Source organism: Xiphophorus couchianus, chromosome 14 (assembly GCF_001444195.1).
Source record: "Xiphophorus couchianus chromosome 14, X_couchianus-1.0, whole genome shotgun sequence".
In the NCBI taxonomy this organism is placed as follows: Eukaryota; Metazoa; Chordata; class Actinopteri; order Cyprinodontiformes; family Poeciliidae; genus Xiphophorus; species Xiphophorus couchianus.
The window spans coordinates 9,099,084-9,124,425 of record NC_040241.1 but is presented as its reverse complement, the minus strand read 5'-3'; the positions used below and the strand labels follow the sequence as shown (position 1 = coordinate 9,124,425).

Below are 25,342 nucleotides of genomic sequence, written 5' to 3'. Positions count from 1 at the left end.
TCGCGATTTGATTCCTTTGAACAGTTAGCGGTAGGAATCGCTCCAGTTAGTCGGAACTGTTCTTGGTAATGAACGGTGGTCTGCTTTCAGGTCAACAGCTATTTTCATTCAATTAAAATGATACAATTAATAAGTGCAATCGATAGAAATTTGGTAATTATTTTTGCATTTAATGGTGCAGAAAAGGATTTTTTTGTCTCTGTTTAAGCAACTCAAGTCCATTTTTCTTTAATTATGCTTCTAAATCACAAATGGTAACACTTGGACACCTTCTGTTTTTATTTCCATGTGTTTGACGTCATTGGAAAGCTAAGATACTGTCAGGATCTGTCAATAACTCGACATGTTGTGGCCGAACACGTTTACCAAACAGCACCACTCTTCTCATTGGGATGAACAAAGAAAACAATATGTGAGTTAAGAGATTAATGCATCATATATTAAGTTGTGTTGTGATTACAGTCTTAAGCTTTCTGCCGTAGCCCAGAGTTTTCTCAAAACGCCAAGCAGATAGCTGGGTTACATTCAGCTGGAGAAACACTCAAGGTTTGAAAAAGCCAAAGGAAAAAAGCCCAACAAAAAAAAAAAGAAAAGAAAGTGATTGACGTAGGAAGCTGGAGGGAGGATCCGTCACGCAGCTCAAGCTTAATGTTGCCGTGGCGTTGATAGTCAAAAGTCCTTATTTTAAAGGAAAGAAGTGACTTTGGATCAGGTTTATTTTCAAGGAATTACATTTGCCTTTTCCTTATTGTTCACTGAGAACATCGTTTCAAAACATGAAACCCAGAGGATGTTTAACCTCATAGATGGAAATTTCTTCTCAAATAATTTGGAGGACTTCGACTCCATCCGCAGCGTTCTTCTTTACAGGTCAGTCGGCGCTTGTTCGCAAATTTCATGACTTTATATTTTGGTAGCGCTTTCGCCGATCGTCTGCTTCTGTTTGCGAGCCGGGGAACTTTGCCAGGCTTGCGCCGAATGAAATAAAGAAATAAAAATAAAGCAAAAAAAAACCTGAAGGTGTCTGAGCTAATAAATCAACGAGTAGAAGCTGGATATTCACTTTTGGTCGTGTGTTGTATATTGACATTTTATAAGCTGTTTATGGCGTACACCTTTTTAATTGCCTGAGTTGGAATCCGCGTTAATGTCGCGAATCTGTCATTTCAGGTTAAAATACAACTTGACAAGTTAGCAAAGTTAACCCAACTTCTCTCAAGCTAGTTGGTACGAAAATAACTAATATAAACCAGTCCTTCTATTTTACATAATGGAATATCGTCATTTTTTTTAATGGCATAACAGTCTGCAAATCCGCTACCAAGACGACGCTTGTGTGTTGTTAAGGGCAACGGTGACATCCACCAATCAGAACGTACGCTCTTGTGTCACGTGACACTCCGTACACAGTCGCCAGCGCTGAATCAAACATGGCGACAGCATTTTTTTTTTTTTTTTTATTCCCCAGAAATAAAGTACTGAAATTAACTTTTGCTCCAGTTCGGGACTTTACGCTTGAATGAGATGGTTTTACAACACGATGGCGTCCGTGAGCCCCGGACTTTGTTCTGAAAATGCACTTTCGACAACTCAGAAAGCAGAAGAAGATGGGGACACTGAATCCACATCATCGAGTTTCAGCAGCTCCGACTACGACTAGTAAGGATGAGTTGTTTCAGTCTGGGGTTAGAGACAAAAAAATAGTTCCAGCTCCGGTTTCAGGCTGCTATATGTCCTATAAAAGTCAAGAAAGATAATAAGGTGTTTTCTGGTTTGGACGCCCTTGTTTATTCCAGAAAGCCCTCGTACAGCATGTTCCCACTTAATCTATAACAACATAGGCTGGATGTAGATTCTTTTTTTTTAAATCTAAATACGTAAAGCTTTTTAAATCCGCTTTAAATATGTTCCTATAAATTTGCTTTTAATTTCGTATTACTTGTGCAAGACAGAATAAATGAAGAAAAGCTTGTAGCTCTCGTATTAAATATTGCAAACCATGCACATTAATACAGCCTTTTATAATTTCCTGTGGCTGTGAAAGTATTCCTACTATTATTTTGTGACTTTGCAAACACGAACTCATAAATACCAACTATATTCTGTGTTGTATTCCCTTTTACTCTGATCACCTTAAATAAAGTTTAGCGCAGCTGCTTGCCCTCAGAAGTTGTCTTATACTAAAGTAGATCCAGTTGTTCTGTGAGGCTCCACATGTTTTGTTCTTTTTTTATTAGAGAACATTTAAAGAGTTTAAAGAGAAAATGATATGGAAACTTGAATGAATCTATAAAGCAACCATATAAATAAGTAACAAAAAAGGCTCCAGACAATCGCAATAAATCAAACACCATCTTAAGAAAATTTTAAAAATTTTATTTTACTTGCTCATTTGTGTTTAAAAAGTTTCACTTTGTAAGTTTAGAAGGCAAAAGCAGTGGTTCCGCCAGGGGTTTGGTTTGGTTCATCCTGTCTCCTAAACGCTCTATTTTGGTTTCAGTGACCTGGAGCCAGAATGGCTGGATGACATCCAGAAGAACGGGGAACTGTTCTACCTGGAGCTAAGCGAGGGCGAGGAGGAGGCCGCGTTGGCGCGGGTCGCCGCGAGCCAGTGCTTATCCACTAACCACGTCCGCTTCAGTGAAAAGGAGGCAGAGGTCATCACGGAGCAGGCTAGCACGCAGCGGCGCGGCTCGCGGAGGAAAGGCGAGCCCGCTCTCAAAAAGCTAGCCAGGATTCTGGGGAGGAAACGCCGTCCATCTCAGCGCAAAGGAGGCAAAGACGGCAGCAGAGGCAAAGCGACTTCCTCGCCTCCAGCTTCCATCCTGAAGACGCAGCCGGGGCAGCAGCAGGGCGTGACCGTTCAGCGGCGGCGGCTGAAGGAAGTGTGTGTCTACCTGAACCCAAAGCGGTTGGCGAGTTCGCCAACGCCTCTGTGTGAAAGAGGAGGACTGCTGGAAGCTCTGCTGGGCCTGGTGCATCGTCCTGCCTGGACTGGAGGTCAGAAAGACAAAGGAGCCGTCCTACAGGACGGCAGACTGACCGTTCACGGATTAATACCAAACAGTCCAGCTATAAAATGTGGTCAAATTCTGATCGGTAAGACCCTCATTCATAAAGTTACCTGTATAAGGCGTCAGGCTAGCATAGCCTAGCATCATATTTCTGTTCCCGTTTTCATCCTAAATGGTTTTAGGCATCATAGCAAGTTATCTAATTACATCACAGTTTGTGGACATACAGTATGTACTACAATGGGGCTAAAAGTCCAGCATGAAAATCTAATTTTTACCAAAAAGATCATAGTTTCATTTTTAAAGCTTGTCCATGTGGATTTTTTAAACTGTGGTGGTCTACTTTAAGACAGAATCATAACATTTTGTGTCTATCAGCAAAGCCAATGAGTTATGTGTCAAACAAAACTCAAATTCAATGTAATTTTGAATATGTTTGATTAGCAACATTTTTATCCCGGCCACCAAAACACATGGCTTAAGTCACTATTTACATCTCCATGAGAACCATCTTCTCATTCTAACATCAACATCAAGATGCGGCTTTGAGTTGCATCGTTTTGTTTTGTATTTAAATATACCACAGTGTCACATGCATACATCTGAAAATTAACATGAGGTCCATAGATATTGAAACTAAAACTCAGAGGACCCAATGTAAAGCCTTGAGCTACACAGAAAATAGTGTGAATTATTTAAGAAGATGTCACCGAAGCAAGCACACTGTTTCTGGTGCTCAGATATATTTTTATCAATTTTACTGAATTAGTTATTAATGAAAACTAACACAGCTATCCTTTAATCCAAGGAACTCAAACTGTTTTCTAAGAAAAGCTCTATTCATCTTTTTCAACAAAATCTGATTTAACAACATCTCTAATTATTCTAACCGAGCAGCAGTTATGCATACATACCAGGGATGAAATAACCATGGACGTTTATTGAAGTTTAGCTCATCAGCCGAGTTCCACATCTTTGATTTGTTTTGTAGTTTTAATACAAAAAAAATGTGGAAAACCTTCAAAGAGTATGCATACTTTGCAGACGCTGTAAATCCATTCTTTTGTGTACGATGTGTGCAGAAATGATCACTGGACTGTTTTTCCACAGCTTTATATGAGGAATCTGCTCTAATCAGTCACTTTTTGTTCCTTGCTGCAACATGTTTGAGCCATTAGAGCAGCTAAAAGCAGTGATCTTTAATCACAAGCATGTGAAGTTGTTTAACCGCCTTTTATTGGATTCCTGCTGGCAAAAAAGAAAACAGACGTCAAATGCCATCGGTTTTCTGCATTTCTAAAACCAACGAATAATAAGTACTTTCAGGTATCTTTTGAACGAATCTACTTTGTGGGGTCAGCTAACATGTGGCGTTCATATCAGGGCTACTGTATATAGTAAAGTTGTCTCATCTTAGCAGATTAAATTATTATTTTTTTCTCTGTTCAGGTGACATCCTCCTGGCAGTGGACGATGTTGACGTGAGCTCTGAGAACATCGAGAGGGTTCTGTCCTGCATCCCAGGACCGACGCAGGTCAGGCTCCCGTTCCTAAACACTCTGGAGTTCAGGCAGGATTTAACCTGCCGCAATAAGCAATAAATCAATTAATCACATAATATATTAAAGTGAGCGTGACGGTTTCCGTTCGGACAACAGTCGTTAAAGAGAAGCTCTCCTTTAATGCCGCTGAATAAAGCTGGAATTTTTACAAACGCTGTAAATATTTGACACCCAGTGCGAAGCAGTCAGTTTGCACCACCTGCCACTTTTTCCTGTTTTCCATGTCTAAACTGAATAAGTATCATTTTTTTGTAAACAAAATTTTGCTCACCAAGACTTCATAATCCATTTAAATTATTATTGTTTTGTTTGTTTATTTTGGACATTTAAATTGTTTTCCAGTTCAAGTGTTACTTTTCCCTAGAAATGAAAGGGTTTTTTTGCAATAACATGTCGTTATTATTATTATATTAGTTGAAAATAGTCTCAAAATGGCAATAATATCGTTTATCACAATAATTTCAGGAGTAATTTATCATCCAGCAAAATTTGTTCTTGTGACAAATTTAGGCAGAATCCAATTACTATTGTTTTAAACCTGATTTATTGTTGTTATTGTTCCTTCTTCCAAGCTTTAACGAGTTAATATTTTAAAGACTTGTTTTTCTGAAACCCTTTTACCTGCTAATAGTCTGATAGGTTTCTTTCCTGCTTCAGGACTTCAAAATGTTACAAATATGCACATAAAGCAGAGAGCAGAGTGGGCGGACATAGAAAACCCCCAGAACTTAAAACAAAAGAAGGAAAAAAAATTCTTTGACTGTACCCAAAAAAACAAAACACAAAACTCCTCATTTTTAACTCCCCAAAAAAAACTAAAAAAAAAAGCACACAAAAAAACCCCATCAAAAAGCAGGAATTTGCAAATGACAGAGCGCGCCATGAGCCGAAGCCGAAACATGTTGGCTCAGCCGGATCGCCGTGTGACAATTTTGGCGCCACAGGAAGCTGTTGTGGCTCAGCTGATTAGAAGATGTAGTCGGAAACCAAATTACATGCAGGGGAAGGCTATGGAAAAATAGCAAGGTTTTCTGGGCACAGAAATTCGCTTCGGACTTGAAATAGAGCCGTGTTGCTGACAGACGGGTTTATTTTGTCCATATAAGCGTGAGTTTGATGTTGGGTGGTTTTTCTGTGTGGCCGCCGGCCCACATGGAGCAGACAGGGCTTATTATGGGATGCATATTAGCATTAAAGTCCGGTCCGCCGTGCCATTTTCTAACCCTAACTGCAGTGTCTCCGGTGTGTGTGTGTGTGTCCCATCAATGGATGGTTGGTAAATGACTGACATCAACAGGCTGGAATTTCAATGAAAGCACACTCATGCCTGACCACAGCCGTATAATTCATGAAGGAAAGTGCTGCAGTTTGCCCATTCAGGCTTTTTTCTCTCCGTTTTCCCGACTCTGAGGTCTGAACTGTTTTACTCATGTCTACATTTAATGCGTTCGGGTCACATTCACTTGCCTCATTTACTGAAATAATTAAAAACAAAGGTCAAGTTAAATCCTGCTGGTTGTGTTCAGACCTCGCCACTACGACGGGGCATTGAGACGGAGTAATAAGTGGAAAGGTTCATCACACGATGAATCAGGATTGGCCTCTGGCTCCGTAATGACAGTATTCCAGTAAAAGGGGCTAAAATAGCTGGGAGCCTTGATGTAGGGGCCTGCTGGAGGGGCCGGCGGCCTGTGGTTAGAGCTGACAGGCTCTGCACAGACCGTTGGATTAGAAAAATATAGCTTTTACCTTTCTGGCACGGTAATTTGATCTTTTTTTTAGAGTCATATTTGGGCAGCGCTGGAAGACAGAGTAACATACAGACCTAGATGGCTTTACGGCTTTACAGCTATTATATTATTCCTGCCAACCCAAACAATGCTCATATTAAACCTGATAGGGTTCTTATATTTCATGGGATAGCCTGGAATTTCTTGTCTGTATTTTCGAGGTTTGGAAAAGCATGGATAAAGAAACTGAAGTTAGGAAAATATTTGGTTTTCCAGCCTTTATTCGCTATCCCATTGTTTAAGACCCAAAGATCTATCCGTCCTTAAAAAGTCTTACATTCATGTATCTTTAATTAAGGCCATAAAATGTATTAAATTCATTAGAAAAATGCAAGTTAGCCTTAAATACATTAATCTCAGGTCTTAAATTTATGTCGTATATGCTATGTAGTCTATTTTTCTCGTGGGACTTTTCTGCCAGGCAAAAGTTTGAGTCAAACACAAACATCTTCATCACGTTTTGATTCGAGGCTACTGCTAGCTAGCTAGCTGCTAACATACCCCTGCTAGCTAGCTTTGGTTTGTTATTTTGTTTGTATTTCTTTCTAAATCATGTAAAGCACTTTGAATTGCCCTGTTGCTGAAAATGTGTAATAAAATTACCTTACCTAACCTTGCTAGCTAGCGTCTTTGGAAAGTTTGCTGGACGATGTTCGTCTTCTGTTGCGAACCCATTCGATGCTGCATTCGTTTTGTTCAAAAAAGTTTGGCTGTACTGCTATAAAATATGCATTTTTGTTTTGTGCGTCTCTGTTGTGATACACGTCCTGAATTTCATTTATAAGGGTCTTAAAAAGGTTACTGTAATTCAGACATGAAAATGTGTAGGAAAGCTGTGAAAAGGCAATTCTCAAAGGAAACGTAAAAAATAACAAGAAACGAACTCTGTTCCTTTAAGACAAAAAAAACACATTTTCAGTAGGTCTGTTTTGATGACATGCTACGATTCTGCATTTTAAAAACAATGAAGAAAAACATTAACCAATAGGAGCGCAGCAAGCCGAGACCCTTTATTATTCCTCAGAGTGTTTTGACGTCCCCGCGACGTGTGTTTGTTGAAACGACTCCAGTCTGTTTCCAATTAGGAGACGTCCAAAGCTGACTCTACACTCACTCATGGCTTGGCAGAAGCGTGGTTTTTATTTTATCAGAGATGCTCAGAAACACACAGACTTCTTCCTGCTTCCTAGAAGAAATAGTGTTTTTCTTCTCTCAGCTGCCATCCTGTTCCCATTTGCTCAGTGATCATCTCAGTACCGAAGTCTTTATACTTCTGGGCTTGTTCATACATCTTTTTTTTTTGTTGTACTTTCAGATTCATAGGCACATCGTTGAGTTTGTATGTGATAAATAGGAGGATGGATTCTGAGTTAATAGGCAATAAACATAAATAAATAAATGGCTTGATAAAGTAATTTATGCACCAACTATTGCATCTAACAAATAAAAAATAAAAAGAACATTCTCAACTTAATAACACAGTGTAATATCAGTTAATACATCATTTTCAACAGTATTAATTTAACATGATAATTATTATTAAATGTTCCATTTTGTTTCCAATCTTATTATTAGTTTCTTTTGTTTTATTTAATGATTTTTTTATATGTATTTTTAATTAAATAATTATAATTTCTCTGTATTTATTTAGTATAATTTTTTTAACTTACTGTAATATTTTATTTTATTTTTGTTTTCTACATTCAAAATTTATTTATGTTTCATTTCCTGTCATTTTTAAAAATTTTATTTTGTAATCGTGAAGTGACAGGGAAATTGACTCACGGGTGTCAACGTTATTTGCAAAGAATAAAATCTGAAAAGTGCGGCGTGCATTTAGATTGAACACATCTCCCTATCTACTTTGCGTTGGTCTATGACCAGAGCATCTTTCAGACATAGCTCTTCTCCTTCACCTGACTCTATATCTGCTTCCTGCCCGCCCGCCAGGTGACGCTGACGTTGGAGACGGCGGCTCCAGCAGACAGCGCTGCTCCCAGTGACTCCTCTCCAGTCCAGAAGACGAAGGCCTCTCCACCAGTCAGCCAACTGGTGCGCTTGTTGTGGGGGGAGGACACGGCGGAGCTTCAGATGGCCATCGGACACATCCCGCACATCGTCATGTACCTGTCGCTCAAACTGGACTCTACATCTCTGCAGGAAGAGGTCGGTCTCTACGCAACCTGTAGCAAACCACTAGATGTTTATTTCCTGATTAGAATCACCGGAAACTGTTCATTCTGGAGTTTACGGAGTTGTTTTTAGTCACTATTTGAGCCAATGAAACATCTGGACGTTTTATTGGACATGTAGTGCTGGTTTAATAAAGTATATATGAGGTTTCCAAGTAGGACAGTAGACTTTGTCTCAGAATAAGTGGGAAATAAAATACCATATATAGCTATTAAACCTAAAATGAGTGTGATCTGAGTCTTGGCTCCTGCTTTTCTGATCTTAATGCCTAGAATTTGTTCACAGCCTGAAAAAGTTTGGGGTTTTGTTGAGGTTTTTTCCATATTTGAATAAGTATGGAGTGAGAACATCAAAGACTGAAGGATAATATTATATCCAGTCTACATTACTTATTCTGTTGTCTAAAAGTCCCATCGATCAGTTAGGCTTTTTCATTATTCATCCGTCGTCAGGATCATTTTTAGCAACAAGTAGGCCTGTTACAAAAACAAATTTTGCTGGACAATAAATTGTCTCAGTAATGATTACGATGAACGATTGAGGCCTGTTTCAAGAAATATAATAATGCAAGTTTCCCCTCTAAAAGACCAATAACTTCTAATTTAGTAAAGAATTCTTAACTTTGTAACGGGAAGATATTTTAAATTTCCAAAATAAAACACAACAACCAAAAACAAATAGATAAGACCTAAATAAAAACTACCCACATCTGAAGCCATAAATGAAATGATGATTTCTTTGTTAACAAAATTTCCTTTAAAAAAATACTAATCATGAGAATGGAAATGATCAAGCTCATTTTAATTTATCATGCGGTTAATTTATTACAGGCTTAGCAACAAGGCAGTTCAAAGTGCTTCACAGTAACCAGTTATGTGAAAATCATGAAGCAAATATATGACAAATATGCTAATCATTGTTTTATTGATTATGAATCAAGGGTAACTCTAAACAGGTGGGTTTTTCGCCTTGATTTAAAGGAATTCAGTGTTTTGGCAGCTTTGCAGTTTTCTGGAAGTTTCTCCCAGATTAGTGGAGCATAAAAGCTGAACGTTGCTTCTCCGTGTTTGGTTCTGGTACTGGTTCTGGGGATGCAGAGGAGACCAGTGATCTGGAGGGTTGATACAATGACAACTACAACGTATTTTGGTGTCAAGCCATTCATTGATTTATAAACTAACAGAAGTCTATTCTCTGAGCTCCAGGGAGCCGGTGGAAGGACTTTGACCAGTTTCACCCTATCAGAACTGTTTGCCAGGAAAATCAAATCATTGAACAAGGCCAACATTAAATTAGGGTTATGCTAGCGCTGTTGAATTAAACATAAAACTCCAGTGTTTCCACAGTCTTGGAAATTGTTGATTGGAAGCCACAAGCCTTTAGAGGAGACACTAAGAAGATTGAAGCCAAGCATGCAATGGGTGCTGAGAGTGGACAAAAACAGCTTGGGCCGGTTTATTATGTGAGACGACTACAAATCAAACCTTATTCACAGAACAAACGGCTGCTTCTGCTCAAACTGTGGATGTCTAAACACTTTTCCATCCCTTTGGAAAGCAAATTCTTGTGGAGACTAAATCATTACTTTGGCTCTTAGCAACCCTTACAAACTGCCACTAGGACATTGCTCAGACCATTTTAATTATGTTGGTTCCCTGAAAGCGGATCCGGGTAATTGAGTGCAAAGAAGAAAAGTTGAGAAGGAAATCACAGCATTAAAAGTGAATCCCTCCGGACGTTTTCTGGAAACTACTGCTGTGGACGACTTCCAGGACAAAGGAAAAGAAACGTCAGAAAGCTCCGTGATTAGTTCGGCTTCTTACGGCAAATGACCTACGATTTAAACGCTGTCAGCTGCACTCTGTGGAGTCTTAATCAAATCTGTTTTGGATCAGAGCGTAACAACAACGAGCTATTCCTCCAAAACCCTCGCTTTTTTAAAAAAAATCAGAACCAAGTTTGTAGGTCCGTTCAGGTTATATGTGTGGACACAGCTTCCCTGTTGTGCACTGCTGCTGTGAGAAGCACTTCTGACTGACAGCATAATTACATGTGTTCAGCTCAGCAATCGTGCTTTGCTGTTCCCTTGCTCCTTCTCTCTGTATCTGCGTGTCAGATTTATTTATTTTTTTTGCATTTATCTGGACCTAAACTACAGCGGCGCAGAGGAATACAGCTTGTCCAGAGCCACATCAGCAAGCGGCTGATTTTCTAAATGACACACCCTCTAAACCGTGGCTTTGATTCTTTAGTCTCATAATTTTAGGGTGGTGGAACGTGAGATGTTCAGCAGCTGCTGCAGGTTAGAGTTTCGGATCTGCACACAGTTGTTGATATGAGCTCTCACACTTTTCGCGCGCGCTTTCGCGGCCTAATGGTTGGTATCTTTTGTGGGTCTTTTGCTCCGGTTGCCAAGGCTGTAGTTCATCTAGGAGTTTTCAGTTCCCACTCCCACCATTGAGTCCTTAAATTCCCACTACTGGAAGGACTGCTAATACACCAGCAATGCTCCGATTAGTACATTTTGTCTCATTGCACTCTCGTCAGTGTTAGTAAATAGGCCTGTCACAATAACAAATTTTGCTGGATGATAAATTGTCCCAAAACTTAATGCGATAAACGGTAATATTGATGTTTTGAGGCCATTTTCAAGTAATGTAGTAGTAATAATGGCATAAAAATGCAAGGACACTTCCTCAAAGATCAATCAACGTTATATTCTAAGGAACATTGGAACTGGAAGACATTTGAAATATCCCAAATAAATAAAGAAAACAACAGAAACAACAAATACAATGAATTATGAAGTTTGTGTAAACACAATTATCTCAAAAAAAAAAAAAGCTGAGACGAAAGCACCAGACTGAAGACTTTTATCACTCAGGTTTTGGTAAAAAGAGAGAGGAAACATGAAAATGATAAATCAATCAAGTGAGAACTATTGAGTTTCTTTTAGTTTATCATACAATTAATTGATTTATTGTTTATTGTGACAGGCCTATTAGTAATTGAACTGTGCTAACCAGTTTCTGATAGTGAATAAATACAAATATTTGTGTTTCTCCCTCCCTAAAAGTCACATTGTCGTCATTCCATAGAGAAGCATTGGTTAGATTTAACCCAGCCAAGTGTTATTGAGGTAGCATAAACATCCACTTGCTTGTCCATCTATTCTTCTGCACCCAGCAGTCTTGGTTGCTGATCTTCTAAGACTAGATACCACACATTTTTATGTACCCTTTGTTTTGTGCTGTTTGGCTAACCAGCGATGTCTCTCTGAGCCTGATATGTCATTTTTAAGATGCAGGCCATATTTTACACAGTGTACTTCCAGGGTGTCCACGCATACCTAAAAAGTCTTGTATTTATGTATCTAGAATTAAAGCCTTAAAATGACTTGAATTCATTCAAAAAATATAAGTTGGTGTTAAATACATTAATCACAGGCCTTAAATTTAGCCACAGCAGGACTAATTCATGTCATATATTCTATGTAGTTTATTTTCCTTACAGGACTTTATGTCAGGCTACAATTTGAGTCATGCACAGACATCTTCATTGCATTTTGTGACTCAAGGCGGTTGGGCTACCGCTAACTAGCTGCTAATATACCCTTTCTAGCTAGCAAATTTATCACCAGTTTGCTTGTTCGTCTTCGTCACTGGCTCACTTCTGTTGGCAACCTGTACAATGCATTTTGGTATTAAGGCATTAAATTTCATCCTCAGTGGTCTTAAAAAGTCTTAAATTTGAGTCGACGAAATCTGCAGGAACCCTGATTTCTGAACTAAGTGACTTTATCTGTTTAGGAAGAAATCCTGTACCAGTACCCAGTGTCTGAAGCATCCAGCCAGCTGAAAGGAGTGAGAGGCATCTTCCTTACTCTGTGTGACATGCTGGAGAACGTCACAGGAGGCCACATCATCAGGTTGGGACAGCGACTTGCCTGGAAGATGTTACAATCAGTTTACGCTCCAGCAAAGCAGAGATGGTCTAGAGATTCTGTCATTACATAACCTTTTATGTTAAAGGTTATGTTAAAATATTCTCTTACTATTTAAAACTTCTAAACGTCTTATATCTGCTTGAGGGTTGTGGTGTCTTTCTCCAGTAATGTCCTCTAGAGCCTAGGCAGATTATACCACGGGTTGCGGGAGGACATTTGACCACTCTTTTTTTTTTTTTGACATCTTAGCATCAACTGGTGTTTTAGACGTAGTCCATAAATTTGATGTTGAGTTTGGGGTTTTGCAAAAGCTATTCCAGAAACTTAACGTTTGCTGTTTTCCTTTCTAACGTCAGTTTCGATGTCTGTTTGGAGTCACCGACTTGCTAGAGAACCCAACTGTGTCCAAGTTTCAACATCGAAATGCTTAGAGCAGAAGAGCTTAGATGTAGTCATTATTGCACCCGCTTTGGTGATGTCAGCTGGTAACTTTTTCATTGATTTGACACCCTCAGCTTGACCAATCTTAACGCTTTTCTCCTCACTGTGGTCAATTATCACAATCTTTGTTTTCTGGAGGAAAACAATCCTCCAGGAAAGATATTTGGCCCACTCCTGATTTTAGTGACTCTTAAAGGTGTATAAGTAATGCCTTTCTTTTTTTTAATTGACATCCACTCAATCTATTGTGATATGGTCAGTAAAAACCATGTCTCAGCAGTTTGTAGGTTAGAGCAGGCTTTAGTTTTGGCAATTCTTTTGCTTCTTGTTCATCTCAACCTCTTTCATTTCATCCGAAGGCAGCAGTTTTGTTCCTAAAGTTGAAACTTGGTCTTAAATGTGTTTTTCTCACAGGAAAATGATCTCAAACCTGCTTCAGGACAGATAAAGTACGCTAATCTTAAGATCCAGGAGATTTTGTTTTTTAAATAGACCTGAAATCCACTGAAAATCTATGAAGTATACCTAAAAGTTAGGTCAGTGCTAGAAAACTTTGTCCAGCTTTACCAAAAGACCAATGGAAATAGCTATAAGTTGGCTACCCAAAGCTTGTGAAAGAGGTGCAACCTGCCAAAGGAGTTATTCAAAAGTTAGAGGAGATGTATGAATATATCTGAGGCCAACGATGTTTGGATCAGAGGAAACCACATGTTACATGGAGCTGTTTGTTGTATAAATCTAACTCCCTGTGGGAGAAAAAAACTTCAAAATGTGTTAAAGACCCAAATTAGTGAGAGCTGTGGCAATAATGAGTGCATGTAATCTCTACAGACCTTTGAAATATTTCTTGATCGTTTGTCTATAATGCCAAATGATAATTCATTTTTCTTCCTGCCAGTTGTTGAGGAAAAAATAACAGATAATTTTATTTATTAAACCTTATTTGCATGCATGCTTTGACCTGCTGAGTTCAGTCGTTGACCTTTGGCATTATCTGTTCCCTCGCTCAGTTCGTCTCTGTTGCTCGGGAAACATCTGGTTCACGTTGGCTACTGGAAGGAGCACAATAACCTGCTGGTCGTCGGTCTTCCTGCTGAGAGGTAGAGGCGGGCGGCACCACACAAACACACCCATGCGACACGCACACACAGACCCAAGAGGCTACTATCACACTAGCCACAGTTGTCATTACGGAGAAAAGAAGTCGGAAGCAAACGTTGGTGCCTGAATCATTTAAAGAAATATATTTTTGTTGAAGACAAGATTTAGGAGAGCAACCGGAAAAACCCATCTGCTTTCTTCAGATGTGTTTTAAACATGTGCTTCTCTACACCTTCTTTGTTTTGAAGATGGATGCCTGCTTAAAGGAAGGAGCCATCGCCAATAGTATGTCAAGTTAGTCGTCAGGGCTTTTCCCCGGAGAAGATCATTCATGCATGAGAGCCTACAGCTGAAATAACTTTTTTTTCCCTTACTGTCTGGCTTCCAATCACGTTAAATATTTCATGTTTAATGTCAGTAATAATTACAAAAATATCTTCCATTTGCCATAAATCTGATTTTTAGTACATATTTTTTTCAAATTTACAACCTTGGAGTTAATGGGAATCCCTTCTGCGGGCGTATTTTACGCCTCAAACACTCCTGGTGTGACATCATGGAATAATCAAAAGAAGTTAATCAATATGTCAGGAGTCGCATTATGGACCTTTACCACTCCAAACTCATCTGTTTAAACAGTTTTACTCTAGTGCAAACGCATGACCAACGCTGAAACGAGTGCTGGACGGGTGTTGCTTAAAGCCAGCGACAGAGAGGCTATTACTTCCCAAAAAAAATGTTAAAAAGGCAAATTCCAGTTTGTAAATGCCCCCCATGACGAAGACCATGAAGAGTTTGGCCGTTATGGCTGTTGTTACATTTGGAGGAGATTGAGGGAAGCTTGAATGCTTGAAGACACCATCCCCAGTGTGAAGGGACAGGCTGGCATCGTCATGTTGTTTGGACTCCATAAGACATCATGAGTAACGAACGTTGAAACGCCACCTCAAGACATCAGCCAGGAAGTCAAAGCTTACGCTCATATAGGAATTCCTAATAGACAATGACCCTTTACCAGATCAGCTACAAAGTACACTGCTCAAAAAAATAAAGGGAATACTTAAACAGGTGTTTAACACTTAAAGTGTTCCCTTTATTTTTTTGAGCAGTATAGTTTAGGGACAACAAAGACAGTATTATGGCGTGGCCGTCAGAAAGTCCTGATCCCTGTCCCTTAGAAAACATGTGAACAGAGCTAAGAAGGCCTTTGTTACCTGTCACCTGACTCAGTTACCTGTGGAAGCAGAAACATTCCTGTAAACTATGGTGAGAAGCTTATAGAAGGACATCCAAAAACATAAATGTATGTAAACCTTTTATTATTTTGACATTTAGCAAATATAAATAACTTTTGGTAATCCTAACTGATAAACAACATTAATCAATTAATTGGCCTGATTTTGTCAGACAGTGAGAGAAAATGTCTCAAAGAGCAAGAAATAAAGAATGGAAGCAAAAATGTTTCCCTAGATTTCTACACCGGGAAAATGAGCAAATCTAATACTTTTCCAGAATTTTCCAAACCATGTAGGATTATGAATTATGTAGAAATGGGGAAGTTGATCAAACTCGCTGAAATCAAACATCCAGAAATGGTTGATGACCAGAATAAGACAAACGTTCTGCTTCCAGCTGCTCGTTCCTTTTCTCTACATAGTGCTAACACTGAGTTAGCACTAATTGTGCTGAAGCTGGAGTTCAGCCCGGTGTGTCTTTAACTTCATCCCTGTCTTCTCGCAGGGTCCCCCTGCTGTCCCTGCAGACGGTGGTTGGCGACGTGGTGCGGACGCTGAAGGTGATGTACGGCTCTTTGAACAGGTCGGTCTCTCTAGGATTCGGTCTCTCGTCATTCTCTACCTCTTCTCTCTCGGATTTTGGGGCGTGATCTTTCACGATTTTTTTTCTTTGACATCCTCAATGTGTCCTCTGCAGCGCGTTCTGTAAGGCGGACCACGCCCTCAGGTTGGACCATTTCTTCTGCTTGTTCTTCCAGCAGCTCATCCAGCCGTGGCGCCTGCGGAAAGGCTCCCCGCCGCCACCCGACGTTTCTGGGAGCCTTTTTCTGGACGGACTGCCGGCGGTCCGATGGCTCACTTTGCCTCCTGAAATTAAGGTTTGTTTGGCTTCTTCTCACGCCACATGTGTGCGGCTGTGGCGTGCAGCTTGTGTTCATGTGTTTAATTAAAACAAAATCAATCAGTGCTGTATTGTGGTGTGTGTTGGCGATTTATCATTGGTGTGTGTTCTCCTCAGATGGAGGTGGATACAGTTCTCTCTGATTTTGAGTCCTCTGACTTTGGAGAAATGGTGAGACTGGTTGAATTATTCCAGATTATAGAAACTGACTGTTTTGTTCGTCCATGAGTGAAACTTGTGTTGCAGGAACAAATACATGCTAGCTTAGAAATGTGTCCCGGGTAGGTTAGCCTGTTTCTGGAAGCATGTTCATGTCAACTGATGCTCTGATTCTTTTTACCTAATGAGATTTGATTCCTTTTCAGCATTAACTAATTACAAAACTCTCCATTACAAGTGACCTCTCCATATTTATTTACGTTTTTTATATATTTTTTTGCAGTCAGAGGACTTCTTTGGCCTGAGGCGTCTCTATGTCATACTCGGCTCCTGTTTGTTCTACAAGGTAAGGGTCAAAGTGGAAACGGGCACAAACTACAGTCTGGACAGCAACCTGCAGATGCTCCAGACAAATAAAATAGAGACTGTTTACACAAGATGCTCTAATTGTAAAGTGGGAATGCATTCACACCGCTTGGATTTTTAAAAATATTTTGTCAAGTGACAACCACAAGCTTCTTTTTTTAATGAATTTTTTTGCGATGGACAAACTTGAGGTGATTGCAAAGTGGACTGTTCTTATTGAACATCCTGGAGTCAGTGACTTTGTAGACTCGCCTTTTTGCTTCAGTTAAGTGATGCCGTCTCTTCGCTGCTTTACACGTTCAGATCAAACTCAGCTGGAATTATGGGTGAAGTTTGACTGAATAGGCTTTGATCTAAGTTAAATATTTATGTTTGAAGGTATTACTCTGGATTTTATTTAGGCGTATATAAGTTAAAGGGGGAAGAATGTGTGTGTGTGTGCCACCCTTTTTCAGATTTTAACTTATTTTTCTAAAGCCATGTATGATTTTCCTTCCACTACATCATTTTGTGCCTCTCTGCCCTCAGTCCTACCTGATTGCCAACCATCTCCCGAAGGAGAACCTGCTGGACGTGTGTCTGTACTGCCAGCACTTCTGCCTGCTGCCGCTGGCGTCGGAGCAGCGTGTCGGTCAGCTGGTCATCTGGAGAGAAGTGTTCCCGCAGCAGAGAGCCAGCGGAGAGACGGCGCCGGGCTTCAGCCAGCCTCAGGGACGGCACTTCCTCCTCATAGTGGGGCTGGTGAGGAGAGAAACCTTTAACCTGTGTTTTCGTTTCTGAAACGGTAGTAACCGCTTTTGCGAAGCTACACTCATCTCTCCATCTGTCTGTCTGTCTGTCTGCACCTCAGAGGCACTTCATGCAGTGCGTCCTGTTGGAAGCGGGCGGGTGTGCGTCTCCGGCCTTGGGCTCTCCAGGACCCGATTGTGTTTATGTGGATCAGGTGGGGGTTTTGTCGCAGCTGATCTGCTAATCGGCTCCATATTGAAATGAAGATGCTTGAAGTCCTGTTGTGTCGTCAGGTGAAAGCCACCCTCCTGCAGCTGAACGCGTTGGAGGCAGCCATGGAGGAGCGGTTGAACGTCCCGTCCGCTCCCTGCCTCTCCTGCGCCGACTGGTTCCTGCCTGCCGCCACGACCCGGGACCGCCTCGACAGCCTGGCGTCCTCGTCCCCCGTCCTCAGCAAGCTGGCCGGGGCCATTCGGGGGTCTCCGTCCGGGCACAGAGGGCGCAGCCTGTTCGGCGAGAAGTCCCGCAAGTCCAGCCCACAGAGGAGCTTGTCGGACAGCGGGAGCGAGGGTCCGATGGACGCCGGGTCCGGTTCGTCAGCAGCTCCGGGTCTCAGCCCTCACTCCACCCCGGACTCAGGGAGACGGATCGGTGGCAGGCGGGACTCTCTGGGATCTGATGGGAGCGGAGGCAGTGCAGGCCTCTTCAAGGTACAGACATTTTTTGACTTTTGGCCAAAAATTACTCAAGGTGGTAATATTGAAAAAACAAAAAAAACACTTCTGGCAAGAAATGGCCATCTTGTTAGGAAGGTGATGATATGAAGGTAAAATTAGCAGGAAGCTTTACTGCAACGTGGAGTTAAGAGTCAGAGCCCCACTCAGAATTATTCGCTTTATTGGACGAGTCACACTCAGGCTTCTGCAGCACAATTAATAAGCACCATATGCACAATATAAAGTTGTGTTCATTTAGTAGATCGTTCAGCCTGTTGAGGAAATAAAGAAGGTAATTGGCAGAAGTTTATTAGATCGTAACAAGCGCAGCTCACTGCATCCTAAACACAAACATCTCCACTCCTATCAGTCACACATCCCAATTGATTTGCACTTGACTCACCCTGCGGTTACAACAAGCCACAAAACGGAGCTGGAAGATGTTAAACAAAAGCTAAAAAGGGGAGAAGATGAATCTGCTGACTCAAATTATGGCCTGAAAAAGGAAGCAGTAAAGTCTTAATTATAAGATGCCAGGTTTACATCCGGCTCGGGTGTCTAATTAAAGTTAAGAGAGACTCGGAACACAATGTCTACATGAATAGACGGCTTTGCTCTGCCCAGTTTAGCTTTTACTCAATTTATTAAAATTGGCTCTATGTGGCACTTTTGAAAGAAAGTAACCTAAATCCTGTTTGTGTGATTTCAAATAAGCCTAGAAGAATTTGAAAAGTACGTGTTTGCAATGTAAAAAATTATTTTGAAGTTTTGGATTTACAACTAATAACATTCCCTTTCTACACAAAAAATATATATTTTATGTGCTTGATTTTTGTTTTTTGTTTCTTTCTTGGTATTTTTGACTTAACAAATTTGGCCCATGTGACAAAAAGTCTTGACACCCCTAATTTACTGTTTTTTAAACATTATTTAATGTTTAAAAAACAGTAAATAACAAAGAAAATTTGCAAGATTTTCTTTGCAATCTTGCAAATTACAAAGAAAACAGACTGAGTTTCTGCTACAAGTCTTCTTTTTTTTTAAGTAATTATTTCTGTGAGGTTTTATTTCTAGAATCCTCAAACTATCTCAAAGAAGATCAGGTAGCAAATCTGGCGATTTTCGCAAAACAAACCTTGGATTCAGGGAGATTTTTAATTCCCATTACTGTCCAGATGCCCAGGATGAAGCATCCAAACCCTTTCTACCTGGGGACCCTGAAGAAAACCCTGACTGTCAGGGAGACGGAGGAAACATACAACACCATAAAGTAATGCAGAACAAACCGCCTCCTGCGTGATTTTATGTATTTAGTCGCGTTTGTGTCAAAACAGATTACTGTGTTATCTGTGACAGACTGACTTCGGGTACGGAGAACACCTTGTTTCACTACGTCCTGATGGAGACGGTGCAGGGGATCTTCATCGCTCCCACTCACAGAGAAGTGGCTCAGCTCAGCGGCTCCATCCACCCGCAGCTCATACGCAACTTCCACCACTGCTGCCTCTCCATACGCACCGCCTTCCAGCAGAGTCTGCCGGCCAGGGTGAGGGGACGCGTTCCCAAATCATTTGGGCTTCTATCAAGATTGTGACATTTTTTAAAATTGTCTTTCTAATTCTGCTTTAATTTGCATCCAATTGCCACATTAAATACCAGTGAAATACTAAGCCCGTCGCAATGAGCGATAAATCACTTAATCGCATGATAAATTGAAATGAGCGTGATATTTTCCATCTCACTGCAAAAACACAAACTCTTAAAAAAGTATTTTTAGTCTAGTTTCTAGTGAGAATATCTTAAAATACATGAAATGAGACAAAACTGACTTACAAGCAACTTTTCAGAGAGAAATCAGAGCTTGTTTTAAGTGAATAATTCCATAATGTTGACAAAAAAGTACTGGTTCCATTGGCAGATTAATTCACTTATAACATGTTGCCAAATGTCTTGTTATAAGTGAAATAATCTGACCATTGAACAAATACTTTTTCATCAAAATTAAGAAGCTATTGTCTTAAAACTCCTGTGTTGTTGAAATGTTATAAGTTAGTTTTGTGTACGAAGATATTTGCACTAGAAACTAGACTAAAATACTTTGTAAGATGTTTTGTTTTTGCAGTGTTGGACAACAATGGCTAAAGAGTTTAATATAATTGAAAAGCCGGCATTTTGAGAAACGCTGCAAATATTTGCCACCCAATATTACATAGTTAATTTGCACTACCTGCTACTTTTGCCTTCTTTTTCTTTAGCTTAATAATTATTTTAAAAATCCAAATGAGTTTACCGAGACTTGATAGTCCATTTCAGTTATTGTTGCTTGATTTTTTTTGTGTTTATCTTAGACGTTTAAAATGTTTTCCTGTTCCACTTTTAAATGTTCTTCAATGATTTGAAAATGGGCTAAATTTGTTACTTTGACAAGTCTATGAAGTACATTAGTTTGTAATTGTAACATGACAAGATGTGGAAAATGAGTTTTTTTGCCTCCGTTTTGTTTGTTTTGCATTTGAAGGAGAAAACTTTGCATGTTTGTGTCTTACAATCAAATAGAGAAGCTCATTTTCTTCCCAGCATCCTTTGCGTCTCCTGCCAGCTCTGTGACATCACGTGACTTTCTGCGTTGCTTCGTGTCGTGCAGGGTTGCCGTGCAGCAGACCGTTCTCAGAGGTCCGGCTGGGGTCTGGGCCCGGTTAAAGAACACGGGGTTCTGTTTCAGTGCAAGCCGGAGAACTGGACCGACCAGAGGAAACCCGCCCCCACCATGACTTACTGGGTAATAGGGTACGTCTGGGTCCAAACACACAAAATACCAAACCTTTACTGTGTGTGAGAAGCAGGCAGGAGGTTCACAGATATTTAAAGCTCTTGAATAATATGAACATGTCTTCTCATAATCTAGGATCTTTAAAATAAACAAAACTTTCATTTCAAACGGAGCTGCTAACGCAGACACTTCCTCTTTGACGGGGGTTTTAAATCAGGACGCTCGTCTTCGGTTCCGAGCCTCTTTTAAGGATAAACATCTTTGCTTTGTTCTGGTTCCCAGGAGGATGCTGCTGGAGCCGGTTCCTCAAGAGTTCTACGTCTGCTTCCACGACTCGGTGCCGGAGGTTCCCGTGGAGATGGCCTTCAGACTGTCCTTCGGTTTGGGTTTATGATGCGTCGACGGCATGAAGACTTCCTGCACAATCTCAAGAAAAATCAAACAGATGCTCTTTTTCTGTGCTGTAGAGTTTGTTTTTTTTTTCTTTCCGTCTTTGCTTTCCACATGTTTTTTCTGCAGATAAGCAGTGGAGCATGACTGAGGCCGTTTCAACTTCAGGTCGGATCGTTGCAGTGCCTTTTTCTTTTTTTTTCTCACCATGAACGCACAGTGAGCTTCCCGACGAATGAATACCTCCTTTCCACTTTGACCAGCTGACCTGTCGGTTTTGTGCTGTGAACTTTACAACCCTAAACCAGTGAAAAAGAAAAACGCTGCTGCATGAATCTCCATCCAGTAAAGCTAGACTGATGATTTTTTTTTTGTATACAAAGCAGTAAACATGTGTTGTTAATTTAAATTTTTTGTACAGTTTTGTATGGGAAATTGTTACATAATAAAACACTATTTGACAATAAAATACCACAACCTTTGATTGTTTCAAGATAAATTTACTTGATTCCGTTGAGTTTTGAAACATAATTCAGAATGTAAAATATGTTTAACAATGACCAAAATGTCGTCAACATTTGGCAGAACCTGGAGAAAAAAATCCCTCCTCCTCCTCTCTGTAGTCATGATGATAGAAATCATAAATATTTGGTTACATTTTGGTACAAACATTTGCAGCACTGAAGTATGATGGTTTAAAAAACAAACAAACGCAGTAACAGAGACAAAAAGACCATGTTGAGAAGTCACGCCACACTGAAAATGAATTCATTTCTCAAAAAGACATCAAGTTCAAAAATATACCATTCACATCAGGGTGTCCGATGTGAAGAACAAACATAATGGCTCAAGCCGCGCTCTGCGCAAGCTGCAGGTTCTTCCTGTAGCACTCCAGGCTGCAGAGAGGAACCCCGGTCTTAGAACAAGAGTACTTTTTGAAGTTGGTGCACCCAGTCACGCCACAATTCACCGGAGCCATCGGCGGAGGCGGAGGAGGAGCCGGCACCGGCGTGGGAACGCCCGCGGGGAAGGAGATGGCGATTCCCCGCGCCGAGTCGCTGTAGCGAACCATGGGACACTGGTTCTGCTTGGACTTCCTCTCTTTGAGGCTTTTGATCTTGGCCTTGCTGGTTTTTGTCAGTCTCTCGATTGTCTGGTTCTTGTTCTCCTCGGCCTTCTTGGCCGCCTGCAGACGCCTCTTCCGGGCTCTCTCCTCCCGTTTCTGCATCATCTCGGCCGTCATCTCCTTCTCCTTGTAACCCATGGGCAGCTCCAGCAGAGGCTGGCTCTGCTGCTTGTGCAGGAGGGCTTTCTGAAGAGGAACGCCAAGAAATGGGTCATAAAGAAAAGGCTGATTCCATGAATCAGGATGGGTTTATGGTGATTTACAAAAATATCCAGAATTCTACAACCTTTTTATGTTAAAAACACAAACTATACGCATGGGGTACCACAAGGTTTAAACCTTGGACCCCTCATATTTAACATTGACATGCTACTTCTAGCACAAGTTATAACAAGTAATAAGATTACCATAGCATATTGTTAAAATGCAATTTTTCTATGATTATTTGCTGTAATGTTTTTATGGTGTCAAGCACTTTGAACTGTCTTGTTGCTGAAATGCACAAATAAACCGTAGTAGTGTATCTTATCGCGATTTAAAGGGAAGATGTTAAAAGGAAAGTTGTAATTTGTTCCACCCACTTTCCTCTAACCTTAATGGCCCCAACTGCAAAATAAAATACATATATATATACATAAATAACACGTTTGGTTTTCAATCGTCCCTCCTCTCCACCTCACCTGTCTGGCGGTGAGCAGGGACTCGTCAATCTCTTTCTTCAACTCTCCGTTGTCATCGAGCTCGCCCTTCTCCAGAGCATCCAGCCACCGCTCCTCCTCGTCCACGGGCCTGCCCAGTATGGAGTCGGAGTCCATGTCTGGCAGAGGGGACGCAGCCATGTTACTGTCTTCATCTGACATCCAACGAAAAAGATTCAGAGAGAGAAGGCAGCCATCATTACTACCTAACTGTCTTAGGTAACATCAGTGTGTTTGCAAGCTACTTTTCTGAGATGTAAAATTTGTTTATTTCCTCAGCTAATGGTTTCTTCCTCAAAATAGCAAAATGGACTTTGGCCCATTAATTCATGCATTTGGCATTTACTGTAACCTACCCAACCAGGCTCTGTACTGCTCCAAAGGTACGGAGGGCTCATCGTCATCATCGTCTTCGTCTTCATCGTCCACGTCGTTATCGAGGATCATCAGCGGTGAGGGAGGGCGAGCCACGCCAGGATGGACGGTGAAGGTGGGAACACTGGAACGGGACGCAATCCCAGTAAGTGATCGTGTATCCAGATGAATAAACAGAGATGTTAGCAGTAGGGACGTGAAGCTAGCAAACCTCTTGGTGCCCAGAGTCTGGCCCCCCAGTTTGATCTTCAGTCTGAACTGAGACGGCGGCCGAGGGACGGGGACCGGGATGGGGACAGGGATGGGCTGAGGCTCCGGGGCCTCGACAAAGCTGTGGTGTTTCTTCTTGTGCTTCTTGTGTTTTTTGTGCTTCCGCTTGTGGATGCTGTGCAGACTGGAGCTGCCTTCGCCTGCAGGGAACAGGAAACAGACACAAAGACCAAAAAACGTATTGAAACGTTTATAATATTACTGAATTGAATCATAGGCCTGTCGCAATAAGCAGTGAATTAATTAATCACATGATAAATTTAAACAAGCTCAATAATTTCCATTTGTATGAATTGGCATTTTTCTCTTTTCTTTCTCTCTTCCTACAAAAAAACATGACAAGAAAAGTCTTCAGTCTGGTGTACTGGTTTCAACTACTCTTTGTTTACAAAGACTTCATTTTATTTGTTGTTTTGTTTATTTATTTTGGATATTTTAAATGTATTCCAGCTCTAGTGTTAAATGTTCACTATAATTTAAAGTTTATTGATCTCTCAGAATTGCATTATTACGCCTTTTGCCATTATAGTACTTGAAAATGATATCAAAACAACAATATTGGCCGTTATCGCAATGACTTCTGGGACAATTCATCGTCCAGCAAAATTTGTTATCGTCACAGGTCTGTCGACAACATGCATTTCCATACATGTTGTTGTAATTATACGTTTACATAAGGAAACAAATAAAACAAACAACACGCGGTGATTTAATATTTACGTTAAACTAAGAACTTTGGTTTCATTTTTTTCTCAGGTTTAAAATAAAAACAAATAGTGATAAAACAGAAATAAGAAAGTCGGGCACCTAAATCTGCCGTAATCTGCGGCTATAATATTCAAATCCCTTCAAAATTGTTGATATGTTTGATTGAAAATATGTATAACAGAAGCTTTTTATTGCATGTATTTATCGTATGGCGAATGTTGAATACAGTCCATCCTACCATATGCGTCAGTGACGTCACTGGAGCACAAGTTGAGGATTGGATGTTGGTATCAGAAAACGGGATTTTTTCTCATTTTATATTTCTATTATTTTGGATTTCAATTAAACCTATCATATTGACAAATAAATCGAATAAAACTGCTGTTTATTTTTCTATTTTATTCTTGTTTTTAATCTACTGTCTCATGAGAACATGCGGGGATCGATTCTCCTTTGATGGCGTACCAACCACAATATAACGCAACATGATTGAGTTACGTTTTCATGAATAAATAATCCGCAACTTACCAAGAAACCTGGGATGAATCATGTCTTTCCTTTTTCCCATTGGAGCTACGGAAACCAACGTCTGCGGCTCTACATGTCAACGCAGGTTTCACTGTGGCACGTAAAACTCTATAAAACTCGGTTTCTTACCGCGACAGAATACCTGCGATCATTGTTGAGCCTAACCGACACCAGCGGCTGTTCAGCACCACATTTGTTGTCGTTTGGGATTATTAGGCTCTGACGCGACACACAAATTAGCTGCTCAAGTTAAAGAAAACTGGTTTCCTCTATTTCCGGAAAAAAATATATTTAACAGGGATGTTCTGAACTAACTATATATAT

The 25,342-nt window shown here is 40.5% G+C and overlaps 2 protein-coding genes across 4 annotated transcripts; one reads left to right on the top strand and one right to left on the bottom strand.

Moving 5' to 3' along the window:
- The first annotated feature begins 368 nt into the window (after window positions 1-368).
- intu (inturned planar cell polarity protein) lies at window positions 369-21,795 on the top strand. Of its 2 annotated transcripts, none has more exons than XM_028038154.1 (17): window positions 369-870; window positions 2,501-3,099; window positions 4,464-4,549; window positions 8,317-8,532; window positions 12,369-12,487; window positions 13,957-14,046; window positions 15,788-15,865; window positions 15,980-16,160; window positions 16,301-16,354; window positions 16,626-16,688; window positions 17,237-17,449; window positions 17,559-17,651; window positions 17,731-18,147; window positions 19,329-19,423; window positions 19,510-19,699; window positions 20,798-20,940; window positions 21,206-21,795. In XM_028038154.1, the coding sequence occupies exons 1-17, from the start codon at window positions 791-793 to the stop codon at window positions 21,315-21,317; spliced, it is 2,829 nt and encodes a 942-aa protein (XP_027893955.1). In that variant the 5' UTR covers window positions 369-790; the 3' UTR covers window positions 21,318-21,795. The 2 variants fall into 2 exon arrangements, with proteins under 2 accessions (XP_027893955.1, XP_027893954.1); XM_028038153.1 differs by lacking the exon at window positions 369-870 and adding an exon at window positions 909-1,659.
- ino80b (INO80 complex subunit B) lies at window positions 21,507-25,174 on the bottom strand. Of its 2 annotated transcripts, none has more exons than XM_028038166.1 (5): window positions 25,019-25,174; window positions 23,724-23,922; window positions 23,494-23,636; window positions 23,120-23,292; window positions 21,507-22,625 (listed from the first exon to the last, which is right to left on the bottom strand). In XM_028038166.1, the coding sequence occupies exons 1-5, from the start codon at window positions 25,056-25,058 to the stop codon at window positions 22,161-22,163; spliced, it is 1,020 nt and encodes a 339-aa protein (XP_027893967.1). In that variant the 5' UTR covers window positions 25,059-25,174; the 3' UTR covers window positions 21,507-22,160. The 2 variants fall into 2 exon arrangements, with proteins under 2 accessions (XP_027893967.1, XP_027893968.1); XM_028038167.1 differs by having other exon boundaries at window positions 23,120-23,256.
- Window positions 25,175-25,342: the final 168 nt, after the last annotated feature.